The sequence below is a fragment of the Aulostomus chinensis genome, chromosome 2 (genome assembly GCF_037954235.1).
Source record: "Aulostomus chinensis isolate RoL2024-O1b breed Wild chromosome 2, RoL_Achi_v1.0, whole genome shotgun sequence".
NCBI classification, from domain to species: Eukaryota; Metazoa; Chordata; class Actinopteri; order Syngnathiformes; family Aulostomidae; genus Aulostomus; species Aulostomus chinensis.
The window spans coordinates 30,540,269-30,553,777 of record NC_141321.1 but is presented as its reverse complement, the minus strand read 5'-3'; the positions used below and the strand labels follow the sequence as shown (position 1 = coordinate 30,553,777).

Sequence of the window (13,509 nt, the reverse complement as noted above, 5' to 3'; positions counted from 1 at the left end):
TTTTTTTTTTAGTTTCGTTTCAAGTGTGTTTGTTTTTATTATATGAGTAATGATGGAAAAATGCAACAGTACTGTACCATGTAATTTTCAGCTCTACAGTCTTTCATTATAAAGCCACAGTTTATAATATAGGCGATTTGTTTGACTGCCAGTTATACTTACTTGACTTGACTTTTGCGTTTTGATTTTTGACCATTAGCTAACATGGCACAGTCTTCTGCTCTTGTACTGCCTTTCTAATGCCTCTCTACGTTTGCTCTGTTGTTTATCTTTGTGTGGAAAGACTGACAGCTCCCACATTTCAAAGGTCTTGCGACACTGCACGTTTACTGAGGCTGCTGTGTACATCCGCTGTGGTGGTGTTTGTTAAACATTTTTTTTTAAAGTGGGTGTATTCTATGAGGATGAGTATTATTAGTTGATATATCCTCTTGCCACGATCAACTAAGACTGACTTCCATGTATGGGAATCCCCGATTTACTGTACCCTAGCAAGACTTCTTTCCTTCCTTTCTTTCTTCCTTTCTTACTTCCTTCTAATCAAAGACAAATGATAATAACGTTTAATCTGATATAATGTTGTTGTAATTGAATTAAGTCAACTTTATCCATTTATTTATTTTTCTTTACTACAGGTATTCCTTTTTTTTCTTTCTTATTATTGGGGGGGGGGGGGGGGGGGGGGTTGCAAGGGGACATTGCCCCATTAGCTAACTAGTTCCCCCACGGAACACCTTAAAGTGACACGGGAAGTATGCGTAACCAAGCAACCCTGCCGTCGCCATAGCAGCATTGCGTTTTACCTCGAGCAAGTTTGAAGTGCCTGGATTAGCAAAAGATGTATTTCGGTTTTGGAGCAATAACAACAATAATAATGATGATAAAAATAAAACCGTAAGACTGTTAGCTCAACGGAACCAGCAGACGAGACAGGATTTGTATTTTTAAACGTCGGTTGTTGTGTGTCTACATTGCAATCAAACGTTAACGTAGCAAGGTAAAAGTTAACAAAGTAAATGGAGTCAGAGCGGACCGAAGGAAGAACAACGCGCTCTCAGAGGCAACACGGCAGTGATAAACTGCTGTGTCTCACCCCCATGGTAAATACCACTTTTAATGCATTGCTTCAGCATCGTGTGCTAATGTAGCTACAACAACTCTAGGAAGGTGGAAAAAGTCAATGTTAGTTGAATTTGTTGCCAATGGTGGGAGAAGTTCCTTCACCAAATGAAAGTAGAGTTACCTAGATAGAATATAACTCTTGTTAAAGTTACAGTCTCCGTGGATTGAGACAAATGTTGTATTAAGAGGCCTAAAATACAAGCAAGTCCAGTACTTGAGGAAAAGTACATCAAAACAAAACCTTTAAATAACTACATAAGCTACCATAACTAAACATACACCAATCAGCCGAAGCATTAAAACAACAAGCACTGCAATAAACCCCCTTTTATGAGGCATAGAATTTTCATTTTTATTAAATTAGTTTGAGAGAGGAATAAATTGATCTTTTTTGACATTTTTTAGGCTTTGGCTTGTGGTGCTGTTCAACTCCACTGGGTTTTACTGGTAATTATAATGTTCTCCAATATTGCCCATTGATTAACTATAACATTGTCCATCATTTTAAATGAATCATGGTGACAGAATTTATGGAACAGCTCTGTGTATATAAACCATTACCATTCAACAGCTCCACAAATTACAGCCTCCAAAATTACAGTTAAAATGAACACGCTTCTTAAACAGATTCAGTAAAAAAGTGAAGATTAGAATTCTAATCAAGGGAGATTGATTAGTATATTGCTCAACATGAAAAGTGTCAAAGTAGTTTAAATGCTGTGGCTGATAGGTGTTTGAGCAGGATGCCTCCTGAGTTTTATGAAGTTCTGTCCAACTATAGAACAAAATGGAACTTTAAAAACATTTCTGCAGGTCAACAGCTGCAAGTTGCACCTCACAACTGTCAAATCATTCGGACCAGTGAGAAGCCAGAGGATGGTGAGTCATGATGAGGAACACTTTGGAAGACATTTTATATTACATAATTTCATTGTTAAGTTTTAAATTCCTGACAGCTGATCCATTTTACAGAGTGACTGTCAAGATTCTGTCAAAGAGTCAAGTATGAATACCAGCCAGATAATGAGGCCTTCTAATCCTGGTAAGCTTGACCTTATACACTTCTTAACTCATTCACCAACTTACTGTTTGTTGATTCAGTGTAGCACTGTATGATCCTGCCTGCCCACAGCAGGGATGCCCAAAATGTTCCCTTAGTGGGCCATTGCATTTAACAACAGGCGAAAAGCAAAACAGCCTGTTGTTAAATGCTAAATGGCACTTAGATCCTAATTTACCATTTTTGTAATATTTTTCAAGCGTTCACAAAGTTGAATAGCTTCCATGACATTAGAGGTCAGTTTTTCAAGTGCAGTTACCTCTCTTTGAAATAGAATTAAATGGACTGTAACATAAGAAAGTAGTGCTTAACTTTGCCCATCCAGTGTACAGTATCAGATATCCACGTCAAGTTAGGAAAACATTATCCAGGATATCTTATATATTCAAAGAGCATTTACCCACGAAAAAAAGAACACAGCATAAATTGTGATTTATAGTTGTTTTTTTTAAATTGTGTATTTATTTTACATCTGACAGGCAAAGTCAAACTTTTAAGGCATGCAGGCCACTCTTTGGGCAGCCTTGGACTACAGTTTATTGATCCTGTTGGGGACTGTTTGTGCTCTTTGCTTTACATATATCCACTACAGACAACAGGTGCATCTATGCCACCAGAGCCTGTTTGTCCAGATATCGCTGATAACATCATGTGACTCCAGATTGTGCTGCACATAATCTCATATATTTAGCAGGTGGTGCTCCAACTGGTTTGGCTACAGTTTCACTTGCAACACAAGAAGCTAAACACAAATCTAGGAGGCCAACTCACAGTGTCGCGGTCAGTTACTACTGTACTCCCTCCAACCCTCCCAAACCGGCAGGTAAATACCGTTATTCAGTTTTATAATCCTTAAAACTGGGTTTACTGATGACTTTTGCACAAAGATTAATTTTTATCCTGTTCACTATAGTGTGTGTTATGTCTGTGTCAGGTGGCACCGGAGGATATAATTCTGCTGCAGTCCCTGGCTTTCTGCTCACTCGGATGTCTCATGACAATTTTGCATCCAGTTTCCAACAAATTAATTTGGACAGGTACTTAAACTTTATATTAATAAATTAGACCTGCTGTAGCAAAGAACCTGCTGGTTCCCGTCACTGTCACTGTAAACTAGACATGTTCATGTAAAATGGCAAGTACCATAGAGTGCCACTAGGGCGCAGCAGAATTCCTTAAAAATACCCACACAATGTTACAGTACATTACACTGTTGTGATTTAGATTCAATTTTAAGTGTATAATCTATATAAAAGCACCGTAATGTTTGTTTGTGTTTTTCCCTTCATTTTCAAGGCGATGTCTGGAAAAATGTCCACAGCTTGGCATTATGGATGAACTGCAACTTCTCAACCTCCAGCAAAATCTAATCACTAGGATCCATCATCTGTCACATTTACGTCAGCTTGTTGTCTTAAACTTGTACGATAACCACATTTCTGACATGACTGGCATTGAGGCTCTAAGCTCGCTCAGGGTCCTTATTTTGGGGAAGAACAGGTTTGTTGCCATCACTGGCCACACACACACAAGAGTGAGTAGGGTTTGTTTAAATGCTTGTATCACATTTGCTCATATTTAAGCTGCAGAGTAAATCTTAATCTGTGCTGTGTAGATCTTTAAAAGGCATTGATTTTAAATGTCATTCTGCTGCTGTATGGAAGATTGCAGTGATTACTGATATTGAACAGGTAATAACTTCAGTTTGAAAACCATTAATCTTGGTGTCAGTTGTCTTTGCTTCAAAATGAAGTACTACAGGCATGATTTGTGACATCAAAAATATTTTGGAAACTGATCCTGGTCCAAAAATAGTAATAATACACTCAAGGTTTGATGTGGAACTTTGAAGCCTTGAGGTCACAAAATTTGCAAATGGATTTTTTTGATAAGGTACAGAACATCTTGTGTCCAGTAGTTAAATGTGAAAAATAATTTAATTTTAATGTAATCTAGATTTATTCATGAGAAACAGAACTAGGCAGACTTCTAATGTAATAATTATAATTGTTTTTCTGCGCCGACAGTTATAGTATTGGTGAAAAGTTTCTTTGTGTACCAAAATCTACACGTCGAGGGAAAGTTTCAAATCATGCAGTCACATGAAGAGATTACAAGGATTTGCCACTCTATGTAAATCAGTTTTGTTGTTAGATGCACTCTAGGGCTATGTGCTGTTTCTGAAGAACACTGGGAGAGGCAACAACGCTGCTTGGTATCTGTTGGGTTATTTTAAGTCTTAAAAGTCATACATGTCAGTACCAGTTCCATTGGCACTAATAGTACATAGCTTTTTCAGAAGGTACATGAAATAATGGGGCGGCATGGCTCAGGGGTAGAGTGGCCGTCTAGCAATCGAAGGGTTGCTGGTTCGATCCCCGATCCCGGTGACCATGTCGAAGTGTCCTTGAGCAAGATACTGAACCCATAATTGCTCCTGATGAGTAGGTTGGCGCCTTGCATGGTAGCCTCCACCATCAGTGCGTGTGAATGGGTGAATGAGATGACACTGTAAAGCGCTTTGAGTGCCGCTAAGGTAGAAAAGCGCTATATAAATTGAGTCCATTTACCATAATCAGCAAATGTGTTGTTGATTGTTTACATACTTGAAAGTCATAATTGTACTGCATACACATTTCAACCATCACTTTATATAATGTTGTAACCTTTATCTTATTCTTCGTAGAATCCGTAAAATATCCTGCTTGGATCGTTTATCCCGACTGAATCTCCTGGATTTGCATCTTAATCAGGTACTGTCTGTCCCTCACTCTTCCTCCTCTTGCAGCATGTGTAATTGAGGTAATTTCACTGCCTATGTTGTTACTAAAGGAAGAACATTATTAAGCTGTGGAGTGCAGCAGGAGTAAATTGGCTCTGCTTCTTCCTCCACACTATTGATAACAGTGTTTTACTCTGTGAGATGCAGACCTCTAAATGCTGGAGTCAAACAGAAATGACAGCAGGAGGCCAGGCATGAGAATCATTCGAAGCCTTCTATCTTAGTTCACTGGCCTATAAAATGATGCCTATTCATGGCAGTCAGTCATTACAGCCAAATTACCCCCTTGTCACTGTCTTGAAGAGTCCTGAATAGTGGCAGGAACACACAGGCGATGTTGATCATGTAGCCTTCTTCTCTTGACAGAGCAGTCTTTTGGCTTGACAGGCTTCATATTTTAACGAATCACCTGGAGAAGTAGTGGAATTTGAAAAAAAGCTATCTCTAAGCCTGGGCCTGGATAGTTTTTGAAAAATATATAAAGCCTGAGCATTTTGGAAAAGTCATGGGAATTTTCTTCACAAATACCCGTATATCAGCACAAATGTGAATCGCATTTTGGCTGATTTTTGTTTACTTTATTATATGTTTTTTCAAACCATTTAGCTTGTCACCCTGTACAGTTCATCTTGTGTTTCTCTGATGATTTTTCACGGGTATAAGCAATGTACGATCATGAAACATTTTCTCCAAGGCATGGAAAAGTCATGAAGATTTATTGGAAAAGTGAGTATGAACCCAGCTAGAAAGCTAAGGATAGATTTATGATTTTCCTCACCACATTTTTACACTTAACCTCAGGATTTGTTTGGATAGAAAAACCCCTGAAACCCACCAGCCCTTGTCTGGGGTGTACATTCATAATTTATTCAACAGGCACAACAAGCTGTTTGTCTTTTCAGCTTCGAGAATAGTTTAGTGCTGCAGCAGATGATGCTCTTCTTTAATTAGTTTGAGTTTTTGTGTTTGTTCAGCCTCCACAACAGAGCGGGTTTGCAGAGGCCAGGGAAATCGGATGATATAATAATACTGATATCAGCTGAGGATTTTAGAAGCTCCTGGAAAGAAGAGATAAAATAGAGAGGCTTCCCTTGGTCAAATTAGTGTTTTGCCAGCTACCCACCCACACCGCTCCTCAGAGAGCTCCCCCAGCGCCTGGGTACGACTGTCTCCATCTCTGATGCTGGCTGCTCTTTATATGAGCTGGAGGCCAAATTACTATTCAGTGGCTGGTGCTGTCACATGTTGTTTTTCCTTACAGAGTTTGATTTGTTGCATTTTCTTCATCTTAGCAATTCTGCTTATCTAACACAAATGAATTAATTCCCTTCATTCGCTTTGTACTACTAATACTAATACCAGCACTCTGAATGATCATGACTTTATTTATTTAGCACTTTTCAAAACAAAAGTTGCAAAGTGCTGTCCATAAAGCAAAATAAAAAAAACAAAACATGGCAAGCGCACTGGCAGAATAAACAAATCACAGCAAGGAAGCAACCAACAATGTAATCAGACAAAACAGAGAGACCAAATCAATAAAAAAAACAAAACAAAACAAAACATTTTAGACATCAAATATACAGAAATCAGAAATATCTGCTGTGAGACTGAAGGATAGAGTTAGAATAGAAATGAGTCTTCAGAAACGATTTAAAAGATGACACTGATTTTGCTTTCCTGACTTACGCTGGCAGGGAGTTCCATAGCTGAGGGGCCAAGACTGTTGAAGCCCGATTGGTATTGAGACGGGTAGGAGGAGCAGCTTAAGGGCCATGACTAGAAGATCTCCGGCTGTGATCTGGCTCATATGTAACCAGCACTTACAGAGTCTAGTCAGGAGCTTGACCCTGCAAGGCTTTAAAAGTTACTAGTTAAATCTTAAAAAATCTTTTCCAAAAATGTAGAGTAAACCACTGGAGAGAGAGGTGAGGATGGGTGTTATGTGATTCCCATCTTCTGGTGTTAATCAAGAGCCTCGCCGCAGCATTTTGGGTGTCATTTTCCAGCCCTGTGTAGAGAAAGTTGCAGTACTCCAAACTCATGGTGAATAAACATTAGTGGCTTTTTCAAGAGGACCCTAAAATTTCCCATTTTCTTTGTTGTTGTTTTTTTTTATACGAACCAGAGACCTACTCACCCAAATGGAATGTGAATTTTTTTCGCAGTGATTATATAAGATGATGAAGTAAGTAAATTCGGCAGAGTCGGAGTTAATGGGTTAATTAATTAAAATGATAGATGTTATGAGTGTTCTGCCCTGTTATCATTCAGTCATGACGCTCTGCATGGAACACCAGATGCTTCTTCTCTTTCTGTTTGTGGGCATTCTTTAACCACAAGCAGTAAATCACTGTTACTCCCTTCCTATAGCAGAGGGCCTCACATCACTCCCTACGTAATGTTCGTTTTAACCCATTTGTTCCTGTTGCGGGGGGTTGTATTTTAACTTTTCTGCTATTATTCAAAGGTGGATATTGTCTTGGGGGGAATAAATCCATCTGACAGTCTGCCTCAGTGACCCAGCGCTGGGGTTAAATGTGACCTGACATCGTTGAGTAACCTTTTAGTTAGTTAGGCAGTGCTGCTTTCCACTCCAGCAGTTTGACTTTGCTGCTCACAAGAGATAGGGGAAAATGCCCTCCAGGGTTTACAAAATCAAGTTTAAGTGTCAGCCAGTCACAGAAGTTGGCAAAGCTCACATTTATGGTAGAAATCGAGAGGATGTTTTTGACTGAATGTGTCATGCATTTTAAGGATAGATCTTGTTTTAGCTGAAGGTGGGATGGGGGCTGCCTGCAAAGATTCTCTTGGCTTTGTTGTCATAAATAAAACTATAAGGCATTATTTGTGCTGGTGTCCTCCTCTAACTGCCCATTACAAATATTTGTGATGTGATTGTGCTGTATTTGGTCCACAAGGAACAAAGAACAAGGCACTGTTATCCAGTACTCTTAATTCTCCAGATAAGGATAGGCCTCTATCTTGCCTGCGGTGTATTTCTTAAATTTGAATTTTAAAGGGTTTTCTTATTTTCATTCTCACATACATGCCCTACTTGAATTTATCATGTGCTTAGTGGGCTGTGCTCTTACCAGTGCATCACGGGCCAAACAGGCATCATTGTGAGCTCCCTCGTCAAAAGGGCAAAAGGACAAACGAACCACGCTGTAATAATTTTTGGAGCATAAATGGAACAGCAGTTTTTTAAAGAACAGAGTGTGATATTTACGGATGTATCTCAAGCTGTAGAACAAAAGGGTTACAATATTTTAAGCTCATGTTATGCATTTAAGTGAAAACTCATTCAAAAATCCCATTGACTTTTGGTGGAGGTGTTCAACAATGCTAACTTAGCTTCAGTGTGTAGAGATTCAATATATTTGCTGTTCTACAGATGCATGTTTTGCTTTGGTCACATGCCTCTGTCTTGGATTGAGAATATGTTATTTTGGTGGAGGATGTTCCTTTCCTTCGTGGTACTGCTTGATTTTAAATTTTCTGGTCACGAGCCTGCATCCTGATAACACTGTCAGTGTGATTGTATGTGATGAGTGTGTGTTGACTTAGGCTATTCAGTCCAGCAGCAAGGCCAACACATCATTTGTAAAAGCCTTTGAATGTAGCGTGATGACCTCACTTTGTCAAATCTGTCATCAAAGGAGGCTGTTTTGAGTGGACTTGATTCATTGGTCTTTTTTTCATTTTCTTTTAACAACCCCCCCCCCCCCCACCACATGCCCAACCTTACCCGAAGGAGGAGTATGTCAATGTGTCAAAAAACATACAAAAACACCAAGCCATCTCTTGTTGCCAGCTTGTGGCACGGTGACTAAGTGTGGCCAGCCGTGGCTCATAGCATACAAATATTCATGTTATTTTCACTCACATTAAAAAGTCACATCACAAAATGATAGCTGGAGTCTCCTCAGGGTGACCATTTAACCTGATTATTTCTGTTGCTAACAGTAATAAGAACTTTTACTTGAATTTAGTTCAAATGTAATCTTTAATTTTGTATCATTATTTCCTCGAGGTGTTGATTGAAATGTACATTAGATTTTGTTTTTAGATTTAGATAGACTTCTTTAGCCTGCTTTAGCTGACCTATATACCACTGGAACTTCATTGAAAAATGGGTATTGTATTTTGACAGAATCTTCAGACCCCTAGTGCCCCTTAGCTTGCATGTACAGTGTGCACGATTAGGGAAAACTTGTCATCCCTCTCAGGGGAACTGCCGCTGGGAATTCTCCTAACATATTGAAAATGTCAGTCTGTCAGGGGCCCCAGTTTCTCTGAGATAGAGAGGGGTGAAGGAGGGGAATGATTTCACCACTGACTCACCCTCAACTACTTGTGTGTTAGTGTGATTTTGGAGGTTAAATAAGGATCATTACATTGGTATATATTGCTGAAATATTTTATTCCCATGTACACGATCGTCATGAACATGCCATTTCAGTTTTATTATCAAAAAGGTGTTGCAAATCAAACTACTTAGGAAGATTTTTTGTTCTTTTGCTCAAAATGACAGACTGTTTAGTCTATTGGTCTTTCCTGCCTCTGATTATCTACAGTTTTAGATAATATGCATCTTTGTTCCACTCTGCTTTCATCCAGATCTGCAGGATAGAAAACATATCTCATCTGAGGGAGCTGCAGGTGCTGAAACTGGCAGGAAACAACATCTCCAGAGTGGAAAACCTACAGGGCCTGGACTGTTTAACTGAACTCAACCTACAACACAACTGCATCTCCTTTGTGGTGAGAAGCCTTTTTCCCCAATTAATGACACTTAAACATTTGAGTCCCTGCGGTTCTGCTGTTGAACTGTTCATGGTGAACCAAATCCCCCTTTAACACTAAGAGTGAAGCCTCTAAGTCCTTGCAGCTCTGATCCATTCAAACAGTGGTGTAGATATAGGGAATGTTGGAAAATGCGTTACTCAATCTTGAAACACCACTTTGTTTTTATGTCTCCACACCAAAACTATAGCTGTAGACCAGAGGCATCATGATTTCTAGTTGTCCATCCATCGGTCTGTCCCATTCTTATTCATGCGATTGCTCTGGAATGCCTTGAGGTAACTTCTCCAAATTCAGCTCATATGTCCACTGGGACTTGAGGATGAACTGAAAAGACTAATGGGTTCCAGGTCACTGTGACAGGCACACATTGTGAAAGCACACAGAATAGTTCTAGAAGAACTGAAAATTACTAGCCACAAACATCAGTGAAGCTTTTAACATGATGGCTGGAGCCAAAACCATGTTTAACTGTCTTGAACTTTTTTCTGTTCCCTACAGTATTGAGACAGGTGTGTCTCATCTGCAGACATTCTAATTTATTATACAGATGTGTGTCCTCAGGGTTATCATGATCCAAGGGGCCCAGATTGTAAACACTGAGCTTTCCTGTGGTCTGTAAGTTACAAGCAGCTCAGGTGTAAAATATCACCTGCACTGCTGAACTTGTTATAGTTGCCAGTGATAATATACAGCATGAGAATTCTTCTGCATTTTGATGGATGTAAAAGTGCTTCAATGGTGCTTCCTCTTTCATCTTCATGTCATTTTTTTGGACCAGATCCTTTTTTTGTCATGAGACCACATGTAGCAATTTTTGCTGTCACAAAATAACAAACAGATATTACATCAATAGTATCTTTGTAAGAAAGTCAGAGGAGAAATGTATCTTCTTGGTGTTACCAAGGGAGACATAGCTCATTACCCACAACCTCCCACTGTCTTCCTGGCTCTGTAAAAGAGAAACTCGATATTCTAAACACGGAAATTCACTTCCCTTGGTTTCTATAGTTTTAATCTGATAAACAGCAAAGTGCAAGCCAGAACAGGCCCCTTCATTTGTATGCAAATCCCTTAAACCCTGTCCTGCTTTTTGGGGTAGAAAATTCAAATGGAATCCAATAGTTGGTCGTATGAAACCACCACCCGTCACTCACCATGGCCTCTGCCTGCGTGTTCTGATCAAGATCCACTTCCTGTCTTAATTGTCAGATGTGATGTTTTATTTGATTCACATGAGAGGGAAAAATGTGTCTTCTCAGCAGTTTGTCCGGTGTCTGTCATTAATGTTGTTTGCTTCCAAGTGCTTGTAAGAGGTGCAAAGTAAATACCGGTCCTCCAGGTGTCAAGGTTTTTTCCCCTTCTTTCAAAGCCGATGGAAAGGAAATATCAGAACAGAAAAGACGACTGACAGTAAACAGCTTTCCACCATGAATCTCTTCTCAGATCAGTGACATGTTTTCTGTTAACAGTTTCTTTTACTCTCAACACAAGTGATTCATCCTGCAGTCATTTCTTGAAACCTTTGCTGTTTTGACACTTCCTCTCAGGTGCGTTTTTTCTATTTGAGAAATCCTGTGGCATTTCACATTTTTGGCAGCAGAGTCAGCCGTTTTTGTTTTTTTTTTGAAAGCGCACAAGCAGTGATAAAGCAGACAAAGCAGAAAGGCATCACACAGAAGCTGCCTGGCTTTGTGGATTAGTCGTAGTTTTTCCAGTGGGCTTGTCCTACTGTGAGGCCAGTTAGTCAAGCATCATTACCACTGAAAATGTAGAAATGGTACAATGATGTTTGATAGCTTTGTGTTGGCTTAGTCAGCTCTGTAGTCTTTGTATGTGTGTCTTGAGTGATTGATTCATCATACACTTCATTTCTTTGCTGTCTGCTACTATAGCAGGTAGGTGTGTTCTCTGTATTGTCTATCGTGACCCATGTATCATATAGCAACTTTATTTCAGTGTTTTACTGTTCAGTGGGTTACACAAAAACTTATATGCACTGTTTTTTTTTTCAATTTGATGTTATGGCAGGTACATGTAGTGTGTTAAATAACAGTGTTCAACTGTATATCACAATATTTATCTCATCATATGGCATCACAGTGTGCTAAAATTGCATTGTGATATGAATTGTGAGGTCCATCCAAATACCCAGCTCGGTCTTTTATACACTTTTGAAATTTTGATTATAAAAAAGAACAGCATAACAGGAATAATGAGAATTTTTTTTTGTTGCCTCCAGAAGTTTGATTGGGAAGAGCTTAGAAAGACTGTCTCCTTATAAACCTGCCAGGACTCTTGATTTACGAGGGATTTATTTGAAGTGCAGTGTAACCACAATGAAACAATGAGAAATATGCCCAGCTGTACTCTCAAGTTACTGCGCAACATCTGACTTCCTTGCACACAATACGTTACCTGAGGCCAGATGTGTGGCAACTGGGCTTATATCTTATGACCATGTTACTGAAAGTGCAGCCAGAAAACTCACTAGATTCAATCTTTGAATAGCCAGCAGCATCCACATGTTTATTATCCAGCTTTCATGCTGTTTGGTTTTGTGCGTTGTTGCATGCAAGGCAGACAGCTGTGATGAGAGGCATCTCTGTGTTTGTTGAGTAATGCCTTTGCCTGAATTGATTATGAGTGTGAAAAACAAAGACACACAAGCTGTCAGTGAGAGAAAGGTGGAGCCAGGATAAGGAGGTGGCAGCAGGGGCATACTCATAAATAGAGGCACACAGGAACACACACAGAGCAATGCAGCTGCACGCAAACTCCCATCCTGTAAGCCTATTGGTTCTGATCAATAAGGGTTTTTTGAAAAAGAGAGGACATTGGTTAGCTTTTGTTATGCATCACATCAGCTCAGTGATGACATCGTTCTGTCTGAGGCAGTGCTGCTATATTTAGTCTCAGACAGTGCTGCTGCCTCACCAGCACCCAGCAGAGGCTCTGGGAGTGTTGTGGAGGGTCATTACCAGCTAGCACTGGATAGCATGACTTGCTTTTTTTTTTTTCTTTTTTTTTTGAGAAGAAAGGACACCCATCCCTGTGTCAGAGCTTCACACAATAGCATTACACAGCTTAATCATAAAATATTCACACATATTACTTAGTTCAGTTTATATGTTTATTCTATCGGGGGAGTATGTTACCTTGATATTTCTGCCACAATGAGATTTTGTTTTATCACTAGAGATTAAATAGGTCCCTGATTTGGTAGATGCCAAGTTACAATTTAGCAAATTACAAAGCAGTCACAGAACCATATGAGTGGCTGTGACTCAGCAAATGAGTCAACCTCAAAATGTTAGTGTGACTGACCACCTGCTTTAAAAAAAACTATGTGCTGCCCCCCCCCCCCAAAAAAAAGCATAGTGAGGCTTCATATTGAAATGGCATAAAATGTAGGAAATCTCTGATAATAGTAACAATAATAACAACAATATTGATACAAACAGTAAATACATAAAAACAATGAAATACTAGATAGCTGATGTGACACATTCAAAATATTAAAAGTCATAGAAAATAGAATTGTTAAAAGAACCAACCAGTTTTGGAGGTCATCTGGAGAAACCACTATTGACCTGTTTCTTTTTGCTAGGTGGGCTCTGGTCAGTAAGGTAACCATGGGGCTTTAAATGTAATTGAAAGAGGTTAAAATCAATTTTGCATCCCACAAGTAGCCAGTGAAGGGATACAAGGATGGGAGTGTTGTGATCTTTTCCCC

At 39.3% G+C, this 13,509-nt stretch overlaps 1 protein-coding gene across 2 annotated transcripts in view; it reads left to right on the top strand.

Annotated features, from left to right (window-relative positions):
* The first annotated feature begins 749 nt into the window (after nt 1–749).
* lrrc49 (leucine rich repeat containing 49) overlaps nt 750–13,509 on the top strand; it is a 36,352-nt gene continuing 23,592 nt past the window's right edge. Inside the window, exons 1-8 of one of the 2 annotated variants that reach the window (XM_086189596.1) lie at nt 750–1,100; nt 1,936–2,001; nt 2,095–2,164; nt 2,877–3,005; nt 3,117–3,219; nt 3,479–3,682; nt 4,869–4,935; nt 9,588–9,731. In XM_086189596.1, the coding sequence (XP_086045722.1) occupies nt 1,017–1,100; nt 1,936–2,001; nt 2,095–2,164; nt 2,877–3,005; nt 3,117–3,219; nt 3,479–3,682; nt 4,869–4,935; nt 9,588–9,731 (867 nt within the window). In that variant the 5' untranslated portion in view covers nt 750–1,016. Of the gene's footprint in view, nt 1,101–1,935; nt 2,002–2,094; nt 2,165–2,873; nt 3,006–3,116; nt 3,220–3,478; nt 3,683–4,868; nt 4,936–9,587; nt 9,732–13,509 lie in introns of both variants that reach the window. The other variant, XM_086189587.1, reaches the window with a different exon arrangement.